This window comes from Dermochelys coriacea, chromosome 2 (genome assembly GCF_009764565.3).
Source record: "Dermochelys coriacea isolate rDerCor1 chromosome 2, rDerCor1.pri.v4, whole genome shotgun sequence".
Lineage (NCBI taxonomy): Eukaryota > Metazoa > Chordata > Testudines > Dermochelyidae > Dermochelys > Dermochelys coriacea.
The window spans coordinates 257,692,210-257,714,502 of NC_050069.1; the positions used below are offsets into that span (position 1 = coordinate 257,692,210).

General features: G+C 40.9%; 1 protein-coding gene across 4 annotated transcripts in view; it reads left to right on the forward strand.

The window, feature by feature from the left end:
* Positions 1-22,293, forward strand: part of ACVR2B (activin A receptor type 2B) — a 163,744-nt gene that overhangs the window by 115,948 nt on the left and 25,503 nt on the right. For all 4 annotated transcript variants that reach the window (XM_038392133.2, XM_043509700.1, XM_038392134.2 and 1 more), the window contains exon 2: positions 17,765-17,972. In XM_038392133.2, the coding sequence (XP_038248061.1) occupies positions 17,765-17,972 (208 nt within the window). The remainder of the gene's footprint in view (positions 1-17,764; positions 17,973-22,293) is intronic.

Below are 22,293 nucleotides of genomic sequence, written 5' to 3' on the forward strand. Positions count from 1 at the left end.
GTGAGCTACAGCTCACTTCATCGGATGCATTTGGTGGAAAAAACAGAGGAGAGATTTATATACACACACACAGAGAACATGAAACAATGGGTTTATCATACACACTGTAGGAGAGTGATCACTTAAGATAAGCCATCACCAGCAGCAGGGGGGGAAAGGAGGAAAACCTTTCATGGTGACAAGCAAGGTAGGCTAATTCCAGCAGTTAACAAGAATATCAGAGGAACAGTGGGGGGTGGGGTGGGGGGGAGAAATACCATTGGGGAAATAGTTTTACTTTGTGTAATGACTCATCCATTCCCAGTCTCTATTCAAGCCTAAATTAATTGTATCCAGTTTGCAAATTAATTCCAATTCAGCAGTCTCTCGTTGGAGTCTGTTTTTGAAGCTTTTTTGTTGAAGGATAGCCACTCTTAGGTCTGTGATCGAGTGACCAGAGAGATTGAAGTGTTCTCCAACTGGTTTTTGAATGTTATAATTCTTGACGTCTGATTTGTGTCCATTCATTCTTTTACGTAGAGACTGTCCAGTTTGGCCAATGTACATGGCAGAGGGGCATTGCTGGCACATGATGGCATATATCACATTGGTAGATGCGCAGGTGAACGAGCCTCTGATAGTATGGCTGATGTGATTAGGCCCTATGATGGTATCCCCTGAATAGATATGTGGACAGAGTTGGCAATGGGCTTTGTTGCAAGGATAGGTTCCTGGGTTAGTGGTTGTGTTGTGTGGTGTGTGGTTGCTGGTGAGTATTTGCTTCAGATTGGGGGGCTGTCTGTAAGCAAGGACTGGTCTGTCTCCCAAGTTCTGTGAGAGTGATGGGTCGTCCTTCAGGATAGGTTGTAGATCCTTGATGATGCGTTGGAGAGGTTTTAGTTGGGGGCTGAAGGTGATGGCTAGTGGCGTTCTGTTGTTTTCTTTGTTGGGCCTGTCCTGTAGTAGGTGACTTCTGGGTACTCTTCTGGCTCTGTCAATCTGTTTCTTCACTTCAGCAGGTGGGTATTGTAGTTGTAAGAATGCTTGATAGAGATCTTGTAGGTGTTTGTCTCTGTCTGAGGGGTTGGAGCAAATGCGGGTATATCGTAGCGCTTGGCTGTAGACAATGGATCGAGTGGTATGATCTGGATGAAAGCTAGAGGCATGTAGGTAGGAATAGCGGTCAGTAGGTTTCCGATATAGGGTGGTGTTTATGTGACCATCGCTTATTAGCACCGTAGTGTCCAGGAAGTGGATCTCTTGTGTGGACTGGTCCAGGCTGAGGTTGATGGTGGGATGGAAATTGTTGAAATCATGGTGGAATTCCTCAAGAGCTTCTTTTCCATGGGTCCAGATGATGAAGATGTCATCAATGTAGCGCAAGTAGAGTAGGGGCATTAGGGGACGAGAGCTGAGGAAGCGTTGTTCTAAGTCAGCCATAAAAATGTTGGCATACTGTGGGGCCATGCGGGTACCCATCGCAGTGCCGCTGATTTGAAGGTATACATTATCACCAAATGTGAAATAGTTATGGGTCAGGACAAAGTCACAAAGTTCTGCCACCAGGTTAGCCGTGACAGTATCGGGGATACTGTTCCTGATGGCTTGTAGTCCATCTTTGTGTGGAATGTTGGTGTAGAGGCTTCTACATCCATAGTGGCTAGGATGGTGTTTTTAGGAAGATCACCAATGGATTGTAGTTTCCTCAGGAAGTCAGTGATGTCTCGAAGATAGCTGGGAGTGCTGGTAACGAAGGGCCTGAGGAGGGAGTCTACATAGCCAGACAATCCTGCTGTCAGGGTGCCAATGCTTGAGATGATGGGGCATCCAGGATTTCCAGGTTTATGGATCTTGGGTAGCAGATAGAATACCCCAGGTCGGGGCTCCAGGGGTGTGTCTGTGCGGATTTGTTCTTGTGCTTTTTCAGGGAGTTTCTTGAGCAAATGCTGTAGTTTCTTTTGGTAACTCTCAGTGGGATCAGAGGGTAATGGCTTGTAGAAAGTGGTGTTGGAGAGCTGCCTAGTAGCCTCTTGTTCATACTCCGACCTATTCATGATGACGACAGTGCCTCCTTTGTCAGCCTTTTTGATTATGATGTCAGAGTTGTTTCTGAGGCTGTGGATGGCACTGTGTTCTGCATGGCTGAGGTTATGGGGTAAGCGATGCTGCTTTTCCACTATTTCAGCTCGTGCACGTCGGCGGAAGCAGTCTATGTAGAAATCCAGGCTGCTGTTTCGACCTTCAGGAGGAGTCCACCCAGAATCCTTCTTTTTGTAGTGTTGGCAAGAAGGTCTCTGTGGGTTAATATGTTGGTCAGAGGTGTGTTGGAAATATTCCTTGAGTCTGAGACGTCGAAAATAGGATTCTAGGTCACCACAGAACTGTATCATGTTCGTGGGGGTGGAGGGGCAAAAGAAGAGGCCCCGAGATAGGACAGATTCTTCTGCTGGGCTAAGAGTATAGTTGGATAGATTAACAATATTGCTGGGTGGGTTACGGGAACCATTGTTGTGGCCCCTTGTGGCATATAGTAGTTTAGATAGCTTAGTGTCCTTTTTCTTTTGTAGAGAAGCAAAGTGTGTTTTGTAAATGGCTTGTCTAGTTTTTGTAAAGTCCAGCCACGAGGAAGTTTGTGTGGAAGGTTGGTTCTTTATGAGAGTATCCAGTTTTGAGAGCTCATTCTTAAAGGCTAGAGAGTTGCTTTTCTTTGTGCCTTTTTTCATTCATTCTCTGCTTCTGCCTCTTTGCTTTCTTTGACTGAAGCTAATTAACTCTTGAAATACCAATGAAAGTTGGAGAAGATGCTTTTAAAAAGCCAGTGTATGTGGTTTCCTATTTCTTGATAGCGAAACAGCACTCCGGAAGTCTAGAACAAAATATAAAAGGTGTCACTTGCCCCAGTGAATTCTCTGAAGTTCCCAAATGCCCTCAAATGGATTGAACTGAGGAACTGATGTTTGGGATGTAGTGCATGTTTGTCATTTATCAATTTAAACACTAATTATAAGCTGAAGAAGAGCATTCTGCACTGTACAAGCATTTTGGTTTTCAGCGTGCTCCCTGAAATAGAGCTTTCTGTGCACAAAAGCTTTGTGAATATACCATCATGATGAGGATGGTGCTTTTAAAATCTGACTGATGGCTAAAAGCCACAATTTGTTACTCAAATAAAACTTGCAGCAGTGAGGAATGTTCTACTGCATGTATTGTGCTAGGATTTTTTTTGTTTTTTGCTCAGAGTGCCTTGATTAGCCCACTAAAATCGCACAGGCTTTGCATCCATCAGAGCAGTCTGCAGGCAGCCGAGCATGGGTTTTGCTAGAACTCAAGGCGTCATTGAAGCTCTGCAGAATTATTGGTGTAACTTATTGACTCTGCATGGAAAAAGGCTGCAGATCAGCTTCAAGTGAGCTCATCCATTTGCAATCTCTAGTTATAAACCAAAGGACCTGCTTCCATAGAATGTAGTGGTCTATGATGATAGTACAAGGAAGGAAGTTAAGACTTCGCTGCCTGAACAAAACTGGTGTAATGAGAATAGGGAGAATGAGCCACAAGCCTGACTTTGGAGTCCTGGCGCATGTTTTAGTCAGGCCATAAACTAATCTCCTTTCTTGACAGAAGAGGAAAGGCATTGGCCACGATTGCTGATGGATGCTGTCAGGCATTGGAAGGGCATATGAGTACTGGGCAATAACTCAGTTTAGGACTAGCAAAATCAGGTCCTCAAAAACTGTGACCCCAACAGTCTGATTCAGATATCAGTCTGCTTGCAGCCTAAAAGAAACTGTGCAGATGATTTTAGCAACCTCTTACAATGAATAGGATCTGGTGGAACTATTCAGGGCTCGTTTCAACCACTGGTGAAAGCAGATGATGAGAAACTCCCCCAGAATGCACGTGCACGTTGAATTGAAGACTTCGAAACCCACGGTGCTTTAAAAAAAAGGGGGGGGGGGACTCTGAGTTTTATGCAAGGTGGAAGGAGTGGGGAGGGTTTGGAACAGAAACGTGACTTTACTGCAGTTACTGTTGGCAATGAGCCCTGTTTCTCCAACCTATACACCTTTGTACCAGCAACATCCACCACCTGACCTCTCTACTGCAGGGCCAGAGCCACACAGAGGACTATGCTCTGGCCTGTCACGCCACAGCAAGTTTCACCTTAGGATGAAACTCATAGGGTGAAACTCGTATGTGCTTATGCAGGTGAGGACCTAGTAATAAAGGCTTGTGTTCTGCTGAAGCTGATGCTGTTCAAGCAAACTACTATCTTTATTCTCGATCTGCAGCACTTCTCCTCATTTAGCTTCTTCTGCCTTTCTTCAACAGGGGCTGCCTTGCTGTTTGATTTTCTGATATGAACAAAGTGGAGGCCATAGCATAAGGCCAGAAAATTAATTTTTCTCTGAGACTTTAATTGGGATTTGGTGTCTCTTGCGTTTGGAAAGATCTAACAAGACATCCTTTTCCCCTTTATCAGCCTGATGGCAAGTAAAGGTTAAAAAAACCCTACATCCCACAATGTAGTAGAGAGGAACTTGGAGAAATTAACTTCGAAGCATACAGAATCTCCTTTTAGCTACCATAGATGCATCAACATAACTCTTCCATTGAGCCTCCCACTTTCCCAGATAACTTGCTGACAAAGTGACTTTATACAAAATGACTGGGTTGAAATAGTGCTATTAAAATATTAGGAGGAACTTGTGCATTTCACTCACATTATATATTTCATATCCATTACTTGCAAGAAATTGTCAATGTAGTAGGTTTCAGAGTAGCAGCCTTGTTAGTCTGTATCGTCAAAAAGAAAAGGAGTACTTGTGGCACCTTAGAGACTAACAAATTTATTTGAGCAAAGGTTTCGTGAGCTGAAGCTCATGAAAGCTTATGCTCAAATAAATTTGTTGGTCTCTAAGGTGCCACAAGTAGTACTCTTCTTTCAATGTAGTAGGTTACTTGTATCTTGGCAAGTTTCTCCCATTGCATCTCCTTTAGGCAGGACAGAGAATCCAAAATATTTGGATTTTGATTTATGGCAGACTTCCAAAACCATGTTTTATATGATCTGTCCTAGCAGTTTAAAGAGAGAGTGTACCGTTTTACTTCCTTTGTTGTACATCCTGCCAAAAACACTGCCAACTCTTAAGTTTTGGTTATTCGAGTGCAAGAGGGTGACAAGATGACACACTTTTGTTCGTAGGGCAGAGGTCCCCAAATTTTTTGCTCACTCCCCCCCTTACCCTTATCTGGTCCCCTGGAAGCCCCAGTGGGGGGCTGGGAGCAGGCCTGGGGCAGGGGCCAGGGCCAGGAGCAGAGCTGGGGGCAGAGTGGAGTTGGCCTGTTGTTCCTCTCTGCCCCCCATGGGGGCTGGTCCAGGACCTGCTGCACCCTCCCCGAATGTTTAGCCATGCCCCCTAAAGGGTGCACCCCACAGTTTGGGAGACACTATTTTAAGGGCACAGTTTCCTGATGCCTGACCTTCAATATCTTCTTGCCCATTTACATGCATTACCGTTTTTCCAATTACCAGTGAATTAAATTTGGAATTGTGATATTTAGAAATGTCAAGCAGAATCTATAGAAAAGCACTTTGGGCCCAGTCTTAGTAGACTCAGCACATTTGAAGGCATATTTGAAATGTCCCTGCTGATGAACTCAGAGGACCATGTGTGGCTTGTGTGAACAGCAGTACTTCAAAAAGAAAAGGAGGACTTGTGGCACCTTAGACACTAACAAATTTATTTGAGCATAAGCTTTCGTTAGCTACAGCTCACTTCATTGGATGCATTCAGTGGAAAGTACAGTGGGGAGATTTATATACACAGAGAACATGAAACAATGGATGTTATCATACACACTGTAAGGAGAGTGATCACTTAAGATGAGCTATTACCAGTGGGGGTGGGGAGGGGGAGGAAGAAAACCTTTAGTAGTGATATTCAAGGTGGGCCATTTCCAGCAGTTGACAAGAACGTCTGAGGAACAGTGGAAGGTGGCGGGGGGGGGGGGGGAATAACATGGGGAAATAGTTTTACTTTGTGTAATGACCCATCCACTCCCAGTCTCTATTCAAGCCTAAGTTAATTGAATCCAGTTTGCAAATTAATTCCAATTCAGCAGTCTCTCATTGGAGTCTGTTTTTGAAGTTTTTTTGTTGAAGAATAGCCACTCTTAAGTCTGTAATCGAGTGACCAGAGAGATTGAAGTCTTCTCCGACTGGTATTTGAATGTTATAATTCTTGATGTCTGATTTGTATCCATTTATTCTTTTACGTAGAGACTGTTCAGTTTGGCCAATGTACATGGCAGAGGGGCATTGCTGGCACATGATGGCATATATCACATTGGTACATGCGCAGGTGAACGAGCCTCTGATAGCATGGCTAATGTAATGTGTCTGCTGTTCATACACTGAAGCTTTCTGGCAATGGTAGTTCATAGATTCATAGATACTAAGGTCAGAAGGGACCATTCTGATCATCTAGTCCGACCTCCTGCACAGCGCAGGCCACAGAATGTCACCCACCCACTCCTATGAAAAACCTCACCCATGTCTGAGCTATTGAAGTCCTTAAATCATGGTTCAAAACTTCAAGGAGCAGAGAAGCCTCCCTCCAGTCAACCATGCCCCATGCTACAGAGGAAGGCAAAAAAAACCCTCCAGGGCCTCTCCAATCTGCCCTGGAGGAAAATTCCTTCCCGACCCAAAATATGGCGATCAGCTAAACCCTGAGCACATGGGCAAGATTCACCAGCCAGATACCCAGGAAAGAATTTTCTATAGTAAATCAGATCCCATCCATCTAATATCCCATCTCAGGGGATTTGGCCTATTTACCCTGAATATTTAAAGATCAATTACTTACCAAAATCCCATTATCCCATCATACCATCTCCTCCATAAACTTATCGAGTAGAATCTTAAAACCAGATAGATCTTTTGCCCCCACTGCTTCCCTTGGAAGGTTATTCCAAAACTTCACTCCTCTGATGGTTAAAAACCTTCGTCTGATTTCAAGTCTAAACTTCCTGGTGGCCAGTTTATACCCATTTGTTCTTGTGTCCACATTGGTGCTGAGCTTAAATAATTCCTCTCCCTCTCCTATATTTATCCCTCTGATATATTTATAGAGAGCAATCATATCTCCCCTCAACCTTCTTTTAATTAGGCTAAACAAGCCAAGCTCCTTAAGTCTCCTTTCATAAGACAAGTTTTCCATTCCTCGGATCATCCTAGTAGCCCTTCTCTGTACCTGCTCCAGTTTGAATTCATCCTTTTTAAACATGGGAGACCAGAACTGCACACAGTATTCTAGGTGAGGTCTCACCAGTGCCTTGTATAACTGTACTAAAACCTCCTTATCCCTACTGGAAATGCCTCTCCTGATGCATCCCAAATTCACCAGAGACGACTTCTTTCTACATTGTTATAGGTCTATATTGCATGTTATAAACACATGACTACACTCTCCCTGGAGAAGAGCTAGGAAAGGAAGCGCTGTCTCTGACAGGGCTGTCCTGGGGTTCGAAACAGTGGTGGCATGGGGTCATGAGCAGGGAGATGGAATGTTGTGGGCAATGAAATTGTGGAAAAGAACGCTTAGTTATCTATGGTTTCAGAGTAGCAGCCGTGTTAGTCTGTATTCGCAAAAAGAAAAGGAGTACTTGTGGCACCTTAGAGACTAACAAATTTATTAGAGCATAAGCTTTCGTGAGCTACAGCTCACTTGCATCCGATGCATCGGATGCAAGTGAGCTGTAGCTCACGAAAGCTTATGCTCTAATAAATTTGTTAGTCTCTAAGGTGCCACAAGTACTCCTTTTCTTTTTAGTTATCTATGACATCTGATTGGAAGGATCTCCTCGCTTTGGTTAACTTTAATAGAAAATGTCTTTAGGATATATAAAACCTCACTTTTAAACGCTCAGATTTTCTTCCACTCAGATTGTAAGCAGTTGGGGGCAGAAACAGACTTTTTTAGGTGTTTGTACAGCTAGGGATTGTGGAGTATGACTGGACTCCTGAGTGCTATGATAATACAAAGAAATAATAATCTCATAATTAATGCTGATATAAAAGTGTATTTCAGATAGATTTAAGAGAAATATCTCAAAAGACATTTCATGGTGCTATGCAACAGCTTGCCCTCTATAAAGGCTACTTATCTGAAATCCCGTGATACAGGGAGAGAAAAAAGGTCTTTTGAAGAAATCATGTGTTAAGCAAGGCAATGTCTTGGTTTAATGAAGCAAGGAAACTGTGGAGAGACACCTCCTAATGAGTAGGGTTAATGGAGAAATGGTTGGCATTTGCCTATTAACTCTGTGGCAAGGGTCAGACTGAAGCATACATTCCATAGGATGTTAATAAACCCCAATTGTGCCACACTCCACACATTGAGATATATGGAGATAAGTGCTGTGTGGCCATGCCTTGCTCTGATGCACAATTTCCTAACTTTTGTGGTGTTTTGTCCTCTTAAATACAGCACTGGTCTGTCTGTCTAATATAATACAGACAAGGTAGGTGAGGTAAGATATTTTTTATTGGACCAATAAAATAAGATATTACCTCTCACACCTCTCTCTAATATCCTGGGACCAACACAGCTACAACATCACTGCAAATAATATAACACACACATCCCCCACTGGGTTTTTGTGATTACTAATCTGGTTTGAGCTCTGACTTTCCAAATTGCCTCGTTTGTGACCCAAAGTGCATTTAAACATGAACTGCAGGAGCAACAAGGCATTAAATGCTTTTGATTGATCTCCCTGGTGTTTTTATTAAAGAACCAAAACCTTTCTGAGGAGACAGATATAGTTAGCCATGTAAAGGGGAAAAAATAATTACATTTTGGCTTTGTCCTTAACTGAGGTTACACAAAATAGAATTTACTAATGGATGAATAATATGATCCCCCTCCTTTAAACAAAATATCAAAATGACCAGTTGAGCTGAAATTGAAAATGCCCATTTCCAGAAATTGTTTGACTACTGGTAGTGCTTTTTTACTGGTGCAGGGTAGTGGTGCTAATGATCATGTCCTAACTAAACCTTCTTGGATCAGTTTTACCTAGCAAAACAATAATTCGTTAAACCTTTTTCTGAGTGATCCTCTGCTTTGGGCCAACAGATTAGCCTCGCTGGGGTTGGGTGGGTGGGTGGGGGTGGGTGTGTGTGCGTGCGTGCGTGCGTGCGCGCAGTATTTCAGTAAATCAGATAGTGTTGCCATGTCAGAGCAGTTTTCTGTAAACAAGAATACTTACCTGGTGTTATGGACTTCGAGCAATTCTGGGCTTCTGTGGTCTTTCATGGGCTCTTTTTTTCTAGACTTTGTGAAAGAAACAAGCCCTATTCAATTTAAAATGACAGGAAGTTATTCAAAAGAATTAAATCTTTATTGCATCCTTTCCCCAAGTTACTGCTAATGTCTGTTAAAAATACATTCCCTATATTTCAAGGAATGCATGATATTAGTAGTTTGAGAAAATAGTATAATCTAATTCTTTTGAATAATTTCCTTGTTATCTTTAATTGACTTGAGCCCAAGTTTAAAAGAAAAAAAGAGTGGGGGAAGGAGAAGTAAGCACTACACAGATGTCTGGAAGAAGTGAAGTCTGAGTCATGCTATGAATATAGAAGCCCCTGGTTATTGTCATCCCTGGTGAGTAGAGAGGATGCATTTCTTAATATGAAGTTCCTTTTTTAATTTTAAAGGAAAATGACTTAAAGCCTCCTGTCCTTTTGAGGCTCGCTGGCTGTAATGACATCACCATGGGTTACCATGGTGATATTATATATATTGAGAATAGTTTAACAGCCACTGATTGACAGAAAACTTCGGAGCTTTTGTCTTAGGAACTACCTAGTCTATTGACAGAAAACAGAACTCAAGCTAATCTTCCTTCTGCACATTCTGTTGCTGGTATTCTCAGTCTTATACTGAATTCTGGTTTTAGGGAGTTATAAACCTTATATGGCTTAAAAACAAAAATGCTTTCAGCTAGTCTTGGTTGTACCAGCTATTTTTAAGTTAAAGTGGAAATAGTCAAGACCCTGTCCGCTCCTCCATCTGAAGACATATGTCACTTCGAAGTGGTGTGAAGCCTTACAATCCAGTTTGATTCATTTCTGGCCTTGGATGATCAAGCAGAGGTTGCTGTTCCAGCCTATTAACCTGGAAGAAGCGTGGGCACTGGTGATGGATGCTAATACCAGTAGACTGGATTTTTGTTTGGTAAATTCATGGTGTATAGATGTTAACTTATTTTTGGATCACCTATAATGTAAAGGCTTTATAAATAGGGTGAAAAAATAAGCAAGGGACTCCTTATATCCACAGGGATGCAGCAAATGGTTCAGCTCAAAATGTCGTCATGAAGTTGCTGCTTTACATATTTATACACATTTTGAGTAAAACTAGAATTAAACCACTATGCTACATAAGGATGGTCATAGTGGGTCAGGCAAATGGTCTTTCTAGCCCAGTATCCTGTCTTTTGACAGTGGCCGGTGCTTCAGAGGGAATGTACAAAACAGGACAATTTATCAAGTGATCCATCTCCTGTTGTCCAGGCTTAGCTTCTAATAGTCAGAGGTTTGGAGATACCCAGAGTGTGGGGTTGTATCCCTGGCCATGTTGGCAAATAGCCATTGATGGACCTATCCTGCATGAACTTACCCAGTTTTTTGTTGTTGTTTTTGAAGCCAGTTTATAGTTTCGGCCTTCACAACATCCCCTGGCAATGATCCAAAGGTTGATTGTGCATTGTGTGAAGATGTACTTCCTTACGTTTGTTTTAAAGCTGCTGCCTATTAATTTCATTGGGTGACCCCTGGTTCATGTGTTATGTGAAGGGTTAAATAATGTTCTGATTCATGTTTTCCACACCATTCATGATTTTATAAACTTCTAGCAAATCTCTTCCCGCCTCCCCGAGTCATCTCTTTTCTAAGATGAACAGTCCCAGTCTTTTTAATCTCTCCTCCTATGGAAGCTGTTCCATTCCCATAATCATTTTTGTTTCCCTTCTCTGTACTCTTTCCAATTCTAATGTATCGTTTCTGAGATGAGGTGACCAAAACTGCTCTCAGTATTCAAGATGTGGGGGTATCATGGATTTATATGATGGCATTATGATATTTTCTGTTTTACTATCTAATCCCTTTCCGAATGTTGTTCACAATGACTCCAATATCTCTTTCTTGAGTGGTAACAGCTAATTTAGACTCCGTCATTTTGTATGTTTAGTTGGAATTATGATTTCCAGTGTGCATGACTTGCATTTATCAGCATTGAAATTCATCTGCCATTTTGTTGTCCAGTCACCTAGTTTTGTGAGATCCCTTTGTAGTTATGTCCAAGGTTGACTGGGAAGAGCTATCTTGAGAAATTTTGTATCATCTACAGATAATGCCACCTCACTGTCTGTCCCCCCTTCCAGGTCATTTATGAATATGTTGAACAGCACTGGTCCCGGTAGAGGTCCTTAGGGAACTTCATTATTTACCTCTTCCCCACTGTGAAAACCGGCCATTTATTTCTATTCTTTGTTTCCTATGCTTTAACCAGTTGCTTATCCATGAGAGGACCTTCCCTCTTATCCCATGATTGCTTACTTTTGCTTAAGCTTTTGTCCAAGACTTTTTGAAAGTCCAAGTACACTATATCCACTGGATCACTTGTGTCCAGATGTTTAACCCCCCTCAAAGAATTCTAATTGATTGGTGAGGCATGATTTCCCTTACAAAACCTGTGTTGACTCTTCCCCACCATATTATGTTCATCTGTTTCTGATAATTCTGTTCTTTACTACATTTTCAACCCACTAAAGTTAGGTTTACTGGCCTGTAATTGCCAGGATTGCCTCTGGAGCCTTATTTAAAAATAGGCGTCATATTAGTTATCTGCAGTCATCTGTTGCAGAGACTGATTTAAGCAATAGGTTACACATCACAGACAGTAGTTTTGCAATTTCATTTTTTGAGTTACTTCAGAACTCCTCAGTGACTACCATCTGGTCCTGGTGATTTATTACTGTTTTAATTTATCAATTTGTTCCAGAACCTCCTCTACTGACACCTCAATTTGGGACAGTTCCTCTGATTTGTCGCCTATAAAGAATGACTCAGGTGAGGGAATCTCCCTCATATCCTCTGCAGTGTAGACTGATGCAAAGAATTCATTTAGCTTCTTTGCAATGGCTTTATCTTCCTTAAGTATTCTTTTAGCACTGCGTGGCCCTACTGTTTGGCGGGCTTCCAGCTTCTGATTTACTTACAATTTCTTTTGCTGTTAGTTTTTCTGTCTTTTGCTAGTTGCTCTTCAAATTCTTTTTTGGCCTACCTAAGTATACTTATGCAGTTGACTTGCCAGAGTTTGTTCTTTCCTTTTTCCTTACTAGGATTTGACTTCCAATTTTTAAAGGATGCCTTTTTGCTTCTAAGCGCCTCTTTTAATTTGTTTAGCCTTGGTGGCATTTTTTGGTTTCTTATTTTTTTGTTTTGTTTTTTAATTGGGATTACACTTATAGTTTTAACCTGTATTATGGTGTTTTTTTAAAGTTTCCATGCATCTTGCAGGCATTTCACTCTTGTGATGGTTCCTTTAATTTCCATTTATGGTGAGGGAATAAGCAGTTTTAGAAGCACTGTGTAAAAGTGGTTCAAGACCCTTTAGAGGTGAGGCTGAGTGCTCATTTAGTGTTTTTCCAGGCCTATTAGGTGTATAATGAAGTCCACCCCATTTAAGAGATTTTTGGTGGTGGTTGTGCTGCAGCTTTTATATGGGGAAAGAGGTGTGACTTTGAAAAACGTGGTGGTGGCAGTGTTTTTTTTTTTTTTTTTTTTTTTAAACAGATCTTGATTTTTATGGACAAATACAGAATTTATTTTCACCACTATGCTGGCCTTTGGTACGATTTGAGGTATTATTCAAGCCAAAGAATCTATGCATACATTTTTCTGGGTCGTCTTTGTTTCCTTGGTGGCTTATGTCTCTCCTTTAAGGGCTCCCTGATCTGTTATAGATAACCCAGTAAGACACACATGGCTTGGTTTTCATAATTATATATGCAAATATGTATGCTTCATTGCTTATTTGGTACATGCAACTGCAGCAATTCAGTGTGCAAGCATGGTCATCCTATAATGTAAAATTACATGCACAAATAGCCATTTAGGCATGCAAATACATAAGTTGTGCATGCATTTGTATTTCCAAAGCTCTGTAGTTCTGAAAATCAGGCCCAAAATTTTGGTAAATTACCCATTATACTGTGCTAATTTTTATGCACTCTAGTTTGACTCAACATGTTCCTTCAATAGAGCTTTCATTTTAGTTATTAAAAGGGACTACACAAGCTATGAAGTGACACCTACACGGTGTTTTCTTCCTTCAAGGGATATTGCCAACCTGTTTAAGCCTCCCCACCTTCATTCAATTTACCTTAATGTGGTTTTAATACAGAGGCCGCAAAGAATGCGTTTTTGCTACCAACTTCGCATCACTTGTCACAGAGCTTGTCTACACTTACAGCGCTGCTATGGTGCAGCTGTAGTGCTTCGTGAAGACGCTACCATCCGATGAAGTGAGCTGTAGCTCACAAAAGCTTATGCTCAAATAAATTTGTTAGTCTCTAAGATGCCACAAGTCCTCCTTTTCTTTTTACCTAGGTTGGTGGGAGAGATTCTCCCATCGTGTAGATACTCCACCTCTCTGAGAAGTGGTAGCTACGTTGATGGGAGAAGCCCTCCCATCGATATAGTAGGGCCTATGCTGGGAGCTAGGTCAGTATAACTGCATCTCTCAGGCGTGTGGGTTTTCCACACCCCTGAGCAACATAATTATACTGTCCTAAGTTTGTAGTGTAGACTAGGGCTCAACGTAACCCATTACAGAAGGTTGAACTGCAGCTGCGGGTAATTTAACACTCATTTCGAAAGGTGTGCAACTGCCTGCTGAGACTGTCCTGGAGAGAAACAAAAGGGTCCCACCTTAGTCCTTGTTGCTGTAGAAACACAGCAGGATAAGACACTTGCCAAATGACTTTTTGGGACTAAGAGTATGTTGCAAACAGGGCAGTTTATAAAGAAGTGTCTCTTTAAGACAACTACCCTTAAGGGCTATTTTTAAAAAACAAAGAAAATCCGTTTTTTCTGTAACTCGGGTGTACGTGTGGTGCAGATAAGACACCAAAGGGTTTTTGGCATATTTGCTGGATGTAGATTTAGATTTTTTTGGAAACAAATCTTACCCTTAGTTTGAAGCTTGCTCCAGAGAAGACCCATGTTCTGTGGGGGGCACGCCCCAAGCTTATTACAGAATTTCTCATGCTCAAGTGTCTACTGCTTTCTGGTCCCAGAACTACAACTACTGCTTTTTACATTTCCTTTCCAAAGCACTCTGCAAACATTACTCATCACAACATCCTTGTACATTATGTTCTCCCCACTTTCCAGAGGGGGTAGTGAAGGTTATGCATTTGTACCCGAGGTTATACAGAGAGTTGTCTGAGCTGGGACTAGAATTGGGGGCTACCAACCCTCTGTTTGGCTCACTAGGTGAGGCTGCTGTCTAGGAGGTTTGGGTAGGGAAGAAAGAAAAATCTCACTCCAGCAAGCTTAGTGGAAAGTTGGGGAATATTATCCCTCTTTGGTTCTGTGGAGAAGATTTTATTGAATTCTTGATCTTTATGCATTCTTTGTTTGAGCAATCATTTTCTAGAGAAGACCAGAAGATTATGTTGAATATTAGCGAGCAGTCAGCAACTGTTTAAGATGGAAGCCATGTTACACATTACAATAAAGCAAAGACATTCATAGCTTTAAAAGAAAAAAGGCATCCCTTACTTTCCTGCACACAAGACAATTCTCCATTATTTGCCGCTGATTTCACTGAATATTTAAGAGACAGGCTTAATTCTATAACAAATTGTCATGTAAATATCAACAGATCAAATGCAAAGGCTTTGTAGAGAAGAAGCAATATTGACTCTTCTCTTTGTGTGGGGATATTTTTGGCTGGTTTTTACTATAGTAAGCAACTTGTCAGAGGAGGACTTGGATGGAGATTTGCAAATGCTGATTAAAAAATTCAGGTGCTATTAAAATTGAACTCTCCTGTGTGCATTTTGAATATAATTTTGTTTTGAAGCTCCACTTTATGGCTGTTTCCCACCCTTTTAAATCTCTCCCATGATACAGATTAAACATTCTTCTTGAGGGAAAAGAAGAGGTATTGGAGAATTAAACACCTCTTAAAAATACAAAGAGTTCCTCCAGTCTGTCTACCCCACACCAGAGTAATTACCCAGTGCTGACGATGGGTCAAGTCACGTAACCAGGGCAGCTGACTTGGTGCATAGCAAGGTGTAACTGCAAGAATGGCTCAGAGCAAACCATGTTCCGCACCATTTCAGAAGCCATGGTTTGTCCTGGTCCATCCTTGTACTAAAACCTTGTTCAGCATCAGTTGTTAGTAATAGGCTAATTTCCTGGTGTAGACAAGGCTAAATTTACACTGGGATAGCACCTTGAATGCAGACCGCTCTCAAAGCTCTCTACAGATGTACACCCACCAGTGAAATGGAGGAAAATCTTCTCACCCTGCAACAATTCAGAGAGGAAGTGAGGAAGATTTAATGCACATCAGGAGGTTACAGGCTGTAGAAAGGAAGGCTGATCCAGTGGTTAAGATGCTAGTCTGGGATTTGGGATACCCGAGTTGAATTCCTTGCTTTGCCACAGATTTCCTATATGACCTTGGGCAAGTCACTTAGTCTCTCTGTGCTTCAGTTCTTCATCTGTAAAGTGGGGATAAAAGCTCTGCCCTACCTCATGGGGTGGTTTTTTGGATAAATGTTAGCGATTGTGCGGTGCTCAGATACTGTAGTAATGGGGACTAAGTACCTTCACCCCAAGGCAAATTGTAAAGTGTGCGGAATTGAAACCTGAAAGTGCATTGAGATTTTCATTGGTCACAAGGAGTCAGGAGCTTGATTTTTACATCTCAGCAAGATAATGACACTTCTAGCAGCACGATTGTTCCTTTATCACCATGCTGGAGGATTGATTCAATGTTGTTTACTGAATTGCCAATACGTAGATTTTTCCTTGGAAGCAACCTGTCAAAGTGTAATGACCAGACCTGACCTTGTTTTAACTTGCGTGATCCTGTGGTGGTATGGCTACAGCCTAAGAGGATAATACTAATTTGAAAACTTAAACTATTCCGGGTTGTGTGTAATGTGTTTATAGTTCAGCATCTCAGCAGGCGTTTAAAAAGCAGCCTGCTATTTGTGGCTCAGTGGTGATGTTTCTGGAGTTTCTATTTATACTCTGTTCTTGATGTGTCTTGTTGCATTTGATTTCTCCTCCTACTTTTAACGCTAATCTATAAAATACCTTGTACTGAATATGTCTATAACAAAGCTAGGATTTTTGAGACATACGACTGTGCATGTCTGAGTGTGATCTGTTCATCTCATAGTTGATCCTATTTTCAATTCAAAAAATTCTTTTGGTACTTTGGATCAGTGTAACAGTTTTTGGCAGCATTTCATTTTGACTCCGGTGAGGCCTTGTTACTACTTTGGCTTCTAGTTAGTATCAGTAGGACGATGAGAGATTCCTTGCTTTCATCAGTTCATGGTGGCTTATTTAACTCAACCCAGTTACTGGGTATGCCTCAGTCAACTTAACGGCGGACGGGAGAGGGGAATCATGTTGGATGAAATTCACCCGTGTGCAGAGACCCAGCCTGAGGCTGATGTCCCACTTATACCCTCAGAAATGTTCATTTGCTATAATATTGTGTAAGTGGGATTTAGGTGAGGGACAGGGTGAATTTCACCCATCACAAATAATTCCTCAGACCCCAAAGGAACCTTATCCTTCAGATAGAATGTTTCTGTCTTGGTGAGGGGAGTGGTTATGCTGTATGACAGTCCAGCAAAACACTAGCTTCCTTTGATGATTAGGGCATACAAAATTTCATTTACTCCACTTAAGCATGATGATGATGATTTTTGGAAGTGTCTTTTCTTTGTACTCTGGCCTACCAATAGTACTGAAATGTTGGTTGCACTTATGTTAATTTTCCATTATTGTTACACCAGAGAAATGTCAAGAGTACCTGTAACAACTTTCCAGGGGCCCTGGGTTTCACTAGGTTCCCATGGTAAAGGAGAAGATTCCAGCATCCCCCCTACTTAATGAGAAGGTATATCTCATAATGCTCTGTTTTGAGTTAAATGGAGCCCACTCAGTTTAAGGTTCCATTCCATTCCATTAAGGGTCCGTTCCAGACCTAGGCGTTTGTGGGCTATAGTCCTGTACTGAAGGTGAGGCCACACAACTCTCTGCAGGTCGTTGGTCGTCACTTGAACATTACACTTCCTCCTAGGATGATCTTGTGGATAAGGCACTGGATTGACACTCAAGGAGATCGCTGTTCAATTCTTAGTTTTCCCATAGACTTCCTGTCTGACCTTGAGCAAATCTCATAACCACTCTGTGGGTTAATTCCCTGTCTGCAGAATGAGAATAATACTTCTCTGCCTCACAGGGGTGGGGAAGATAAATGAGTTAATTAAATGTGATATGATCAGCTGTTACAGTGCTGTGTTCCATATAAAGTATAGATAAGGATAAAACATGCACACTAAGTAGTATACCCACCTCACTGACGCTCAGCAGCTAAGCACGTGGAAATGTCTTTTCATGTATTTAACTTTGGTTTCATGTAAGCATATTTTGGTTTTGGATACTCAGGGCCAGGTTATGGGGAGGCAGAGACGAGAGAATGCATCTACTACAATGCCAACTGGGAGCTGGAGAAGACCAATCAGAGTGGTGTGGAACGCTGTGAAGGAGAGAAGGACAAACGGCTCCATTGCTATGCTTCTTGGAGAAACAACTCTGGCTCCATTGAGTTGGTGAAGAAAGGCTGCTGGTTAGATGACTTCAACTGCTATGACAGGTAATAGCTATCCTGATCACTTGAGACACAAATTTAAATTGTATTTCAAGTGGAAAAGGCTTTCAAATTGTATTAGTGATGTCGAGAAGCAGCCCAATTCAACTGGACCTCATTAACCTGCTTTAATTGCTTGTATATCTCTCAAAATTCTCACTTAACTCTTTGCTTTCAATATGGAAAACACAAAAGGCCCTTTTGGGATTTTTTTTACAGGAAAGCTCAGCAATTCTGGCATGCTCTGAAAAATGTGTCCTGTACCATTGAGTGAAGAGCAATATGTTCTTCCAAGAGTACTTGGCTACATAAGGGAAAACAGTCATTTGGAGCTGTCTAGAAAAACACAGATCTTGGGGGGTATTAGGGTTTGGGATATTCTAGCTTTAATGATATTGTAAAGGGTTTCTTTACTCCCTGTCCATGCTAGCTGGGTTGAGGGTAGGATTTTAGTTTGGCAGAGACTGGGGGAGATGCACCATTGAAGTACAAGTGTGTTGGAGTATGGTGCCGTCTGTAGGGGAGATGGGCACTTCTGTGTGAAGGGTGTGGATGCATTAAAGAGCTTGGATTTTAGGAAAATATGGTCTTGCCTCATGTTATGTTATGTTATCTAAGGAGAACAATTGCAATTTTTAAAAAGTTTTCCTTAGTTTCAAAGTTTGAAGGAACACTGTCCACTAGTTCTGAGCCTAAGATACTTTTTAGTTTAAAAAAATTGTAGCTAGAAGGTAGTATAATAGAATCATAGCACTCGGAGATATGGGCAAAAACGTACTGGGTCATCAAGATGGTGGTCTGGTTCTATGATTTAAATACCAAAATAGAACTAATCCTATTTTTGCAGGAAAATAGATTATTCCCAACTGTATATTTTCTAATTATTTTATCCCGTCTGATCTTAAATATTTCAAGACATGAGGTTTCCACCACTGCTTGGGAGAGACCATTCTGGAGTTTAGGTCTCATACGAAATTCTACTTGAACTTATTTCCTGTGCAACCCTATTGAAATCCCTGGGATTATGTCAGGGCCAAATTTGACCCAAAGTCAAAAAGTTTGTCCTATTCATTGAAATTATTCCTAGCTCTATCCCATTCCTCTTAGCAATTCTGCCTCTCCATATAGCTCAGAAGTAATTCCTCTTATTCCTTCAAATATTTGTAGCTGGGTTATTTTCCCACTACACCCACCATCCTAGTAGTTGCATAGTCAAGCTCCATATTCCTTTAAATTTTACTCTCTCCCCCTTCCCCCCCCCCCAATCCAATAAATCAGTCCTTCCAGACTCTATTCATTGTAGTGCTGATCCTCATAGGAACAGGAACATTTCACTACCATTTTCTGTTTCCAAACAGAAGTGTTTAGCATAACCAGATTTCCGCCTATAGCATATGCTCCCAAATACAGCAGCACTGTGACAGGTGCATGGTATAACACAGTGCCCCCATGCTGTAATGCACTGGTTCTCAACCGCTTCCATACTATTATCCTGCATTACAACAGAAGAATGTTTCTGGGCCTCCCAACCCCTCCCATCTAGTTGTAAAGAAAGAAAGGATGGTTGCAATCTCTTAAAACCTGTTCAAATGCCCAAAATTGAGAAGATATGCTTATAACACACTAACCCTGTGGCATGAGAACCAGAAGGTACAAACTGACCAGTCTAGTTTTATGGTCCAAGCTGAGTGAGATACCAGGTGTTAACAAACAACATAAATGGTGAAAACTCCATTTTGAATTTTTAGAAAGATTTTAATTAATCAAGTCAGTTTTAATTATACACTTCTTGAGTGTTCAGTTTGTATCTTGATGGTGGCCTTTTAGTTGCCCCATGCTGTTATGCTGTGATCCCAGGAGAAATGATAAAATGTGACAAACAGGCCTTTAAAACAAATGCAACTGCTTTAATGTCCTCATGGCCTTTACTGGTTTTTGTGTTCAGCACACACACACACACAAGCTGCTGGGCTCCCAAGGGCAATCTTGTTGGGATGCAGCTATGTTGCTACTTAATTACCTATGAGGTGTCTCCTGGAAAAAGGACAGTCTCCAGGTTCTATCAAATTCTAGTGTCTTTTGCTTAGTAACCTAGATAATGGTTGATGTTATATGCCAAACGGTACCTTGTTGCAACACTAAGGTTGAGATATTAATGATACGAAGGTCAGGACATTTAGGGTTATGGTTCCTAGAGCAATCTTAACTCTGTCCTTTAATCTCATCTAATCTGTTATGGCATAGATGTGGTGTAAGAATCTAAATAGATTCTTATCTGCTCATTACAATATTTAAGCCCCTTGTACTTGTGCATTAAAGTGGTGTTTCATTATATGATCACCCAACAAATATGCCATAACATGGCACATGTGCATTTAATGCTGTAGAAAAGGGTACAAATTAAAAATAAATCAACAGTGCACAATTCATTTATGTGCATAATCTCGCTGGAGGAGCAGTATTAAAATTCACTTGAAGAGCATGTGAATTACTATGAAATGTGCATTTACAGCTATAGAAAAAAGTGTAGTTTTCTCCCACTATATTATATTGTACTGCTTGCTAAGTACAAGCTGCTCAGGGTTGTGTAGCTGGGCACACTCTGAACCAATTAAGGGAAATAATGAATTGCCTATGCAGAGTAGGCTGTTTACACTCATTAACTTAATTTCTTAACTAACAGACTTTGCAAAACATGCATTCTCCACTGAAGGCTACAAATACTCAAGTCTAATGCCATTAAATTGAAATGTTTTATGTTGTCTGAATTCAGGAAAAGGTATATGGAAATATTACTTAAATTTGTTGAATCGTCATCACGTGGATAACTCAAATGGCTGATGTTTCCTTGAACTAAAAAATAAAATAAAATTACTGGTTGAGATCTTGTATGAGAAATTCCAGCTCAAAAGCTAATTTTTTCCCCATGGAGGAATAAACCACTGAAAATAGTGCCATGGATTAAAAGAGCCTTCTCCACCCTTACTTCTAGCTATGTGCTATTGATGTCACAATCGAGGAGGCTTGGCATGGATTCACAGATAGAGTAATAACGTCAGACCCGTGATAGTTTTATTACTTCCTCAGTGTGTTTCAGGGAAGGAAGTTAGGCATATAAATTTAGCTGGATTTAGGAAATCTTTTGATACAGTTCATAGAGCACAAATCTGCAATCTAAGTAACTTGATAATATACTCAAAAAGAAAAGGGGGACTTGTGGCACCTTAGCGACTAACACATTTATTTGAGCATAAGCTTTCATGGGCTGTAGCGAGCATAAGCTTTCGTGAGCTGTAGCTCACGAAAGCTTATGCTCAAATAAATTTGTTAGTCTCTAAGGTGCCACAAGTCGTCCTTTTCTTTTTGTGAATACAGACTAACACGGCTGCTATTCTGAAACCAGATAATATACTGGAGAGGGTAAAAACCTGACAAAGAAAGCAGGCGTTTGTAAACAGTAGCAACTTGCACTGGGGGAGAATTGAGTAGTAGAACACTACAACAGTCATTAGAATATCTTGTGCACTGACCTGGCAGAAAAGAGGATGTATGGAAAACTGATGAAGTTTGTTTGATACCTATATGAGAATCTTTTTAAGACATACAAAATATTGAAACAGTATGGCTAGATAACTGCAGTGCTATCTGAACTAGAGACAACTGAGAATATTTAGAACTACAACTTACATTTATTTAAAAGACAGGTACTCATGTTTAGGTGGAAATTCTTTCTTTAAAGTGAACTAATAGTTACTTGAGGTAGGTAACTATATTAAGTACATGAATAAGACTTACTCTCTATTAGTTACAAGTAAGATAACTAATGCAGGTAGTTGTTAGAGAGGACACACCAATAAAATGGAAATATAGTTAGATACAGTAACTACAAAAGTGGGGCTGGCTCAAGGAGGGTTTCTGGCCTCCTTCCAGTTTAGAGTGCCCTGTCTTCCTGTTTAAATGTGATTTTTATCCAGTGTTGCTGAGTTACAAGATTTAAAGTTAGATGTGAAGAATAAAATACCAAAGTATAGTCTGGTGAGCTGAAGAGCCTGGATAATATGCCTTTAAGGGCTTTGAAATTCATGGGGATCAGAATGTTACTAATGAGTTGAAGTTAAGCAGCCTTAAAATGGGTCCCCCTTCCAAAAATATTATGTTAAAAGAACTTCCTTTATTTGCAAAGTCAAACACTCCAAAGTTAGGAAATGCCAGAATTTAGGTTGCCTGTGCAACATTAATTTGATCCACTTCTGCATATTAATTACAGTACAGTCTTAAATTACATGATCATATACTGTTTTTTTTTTCCCCATGTGATCCCTGCCTC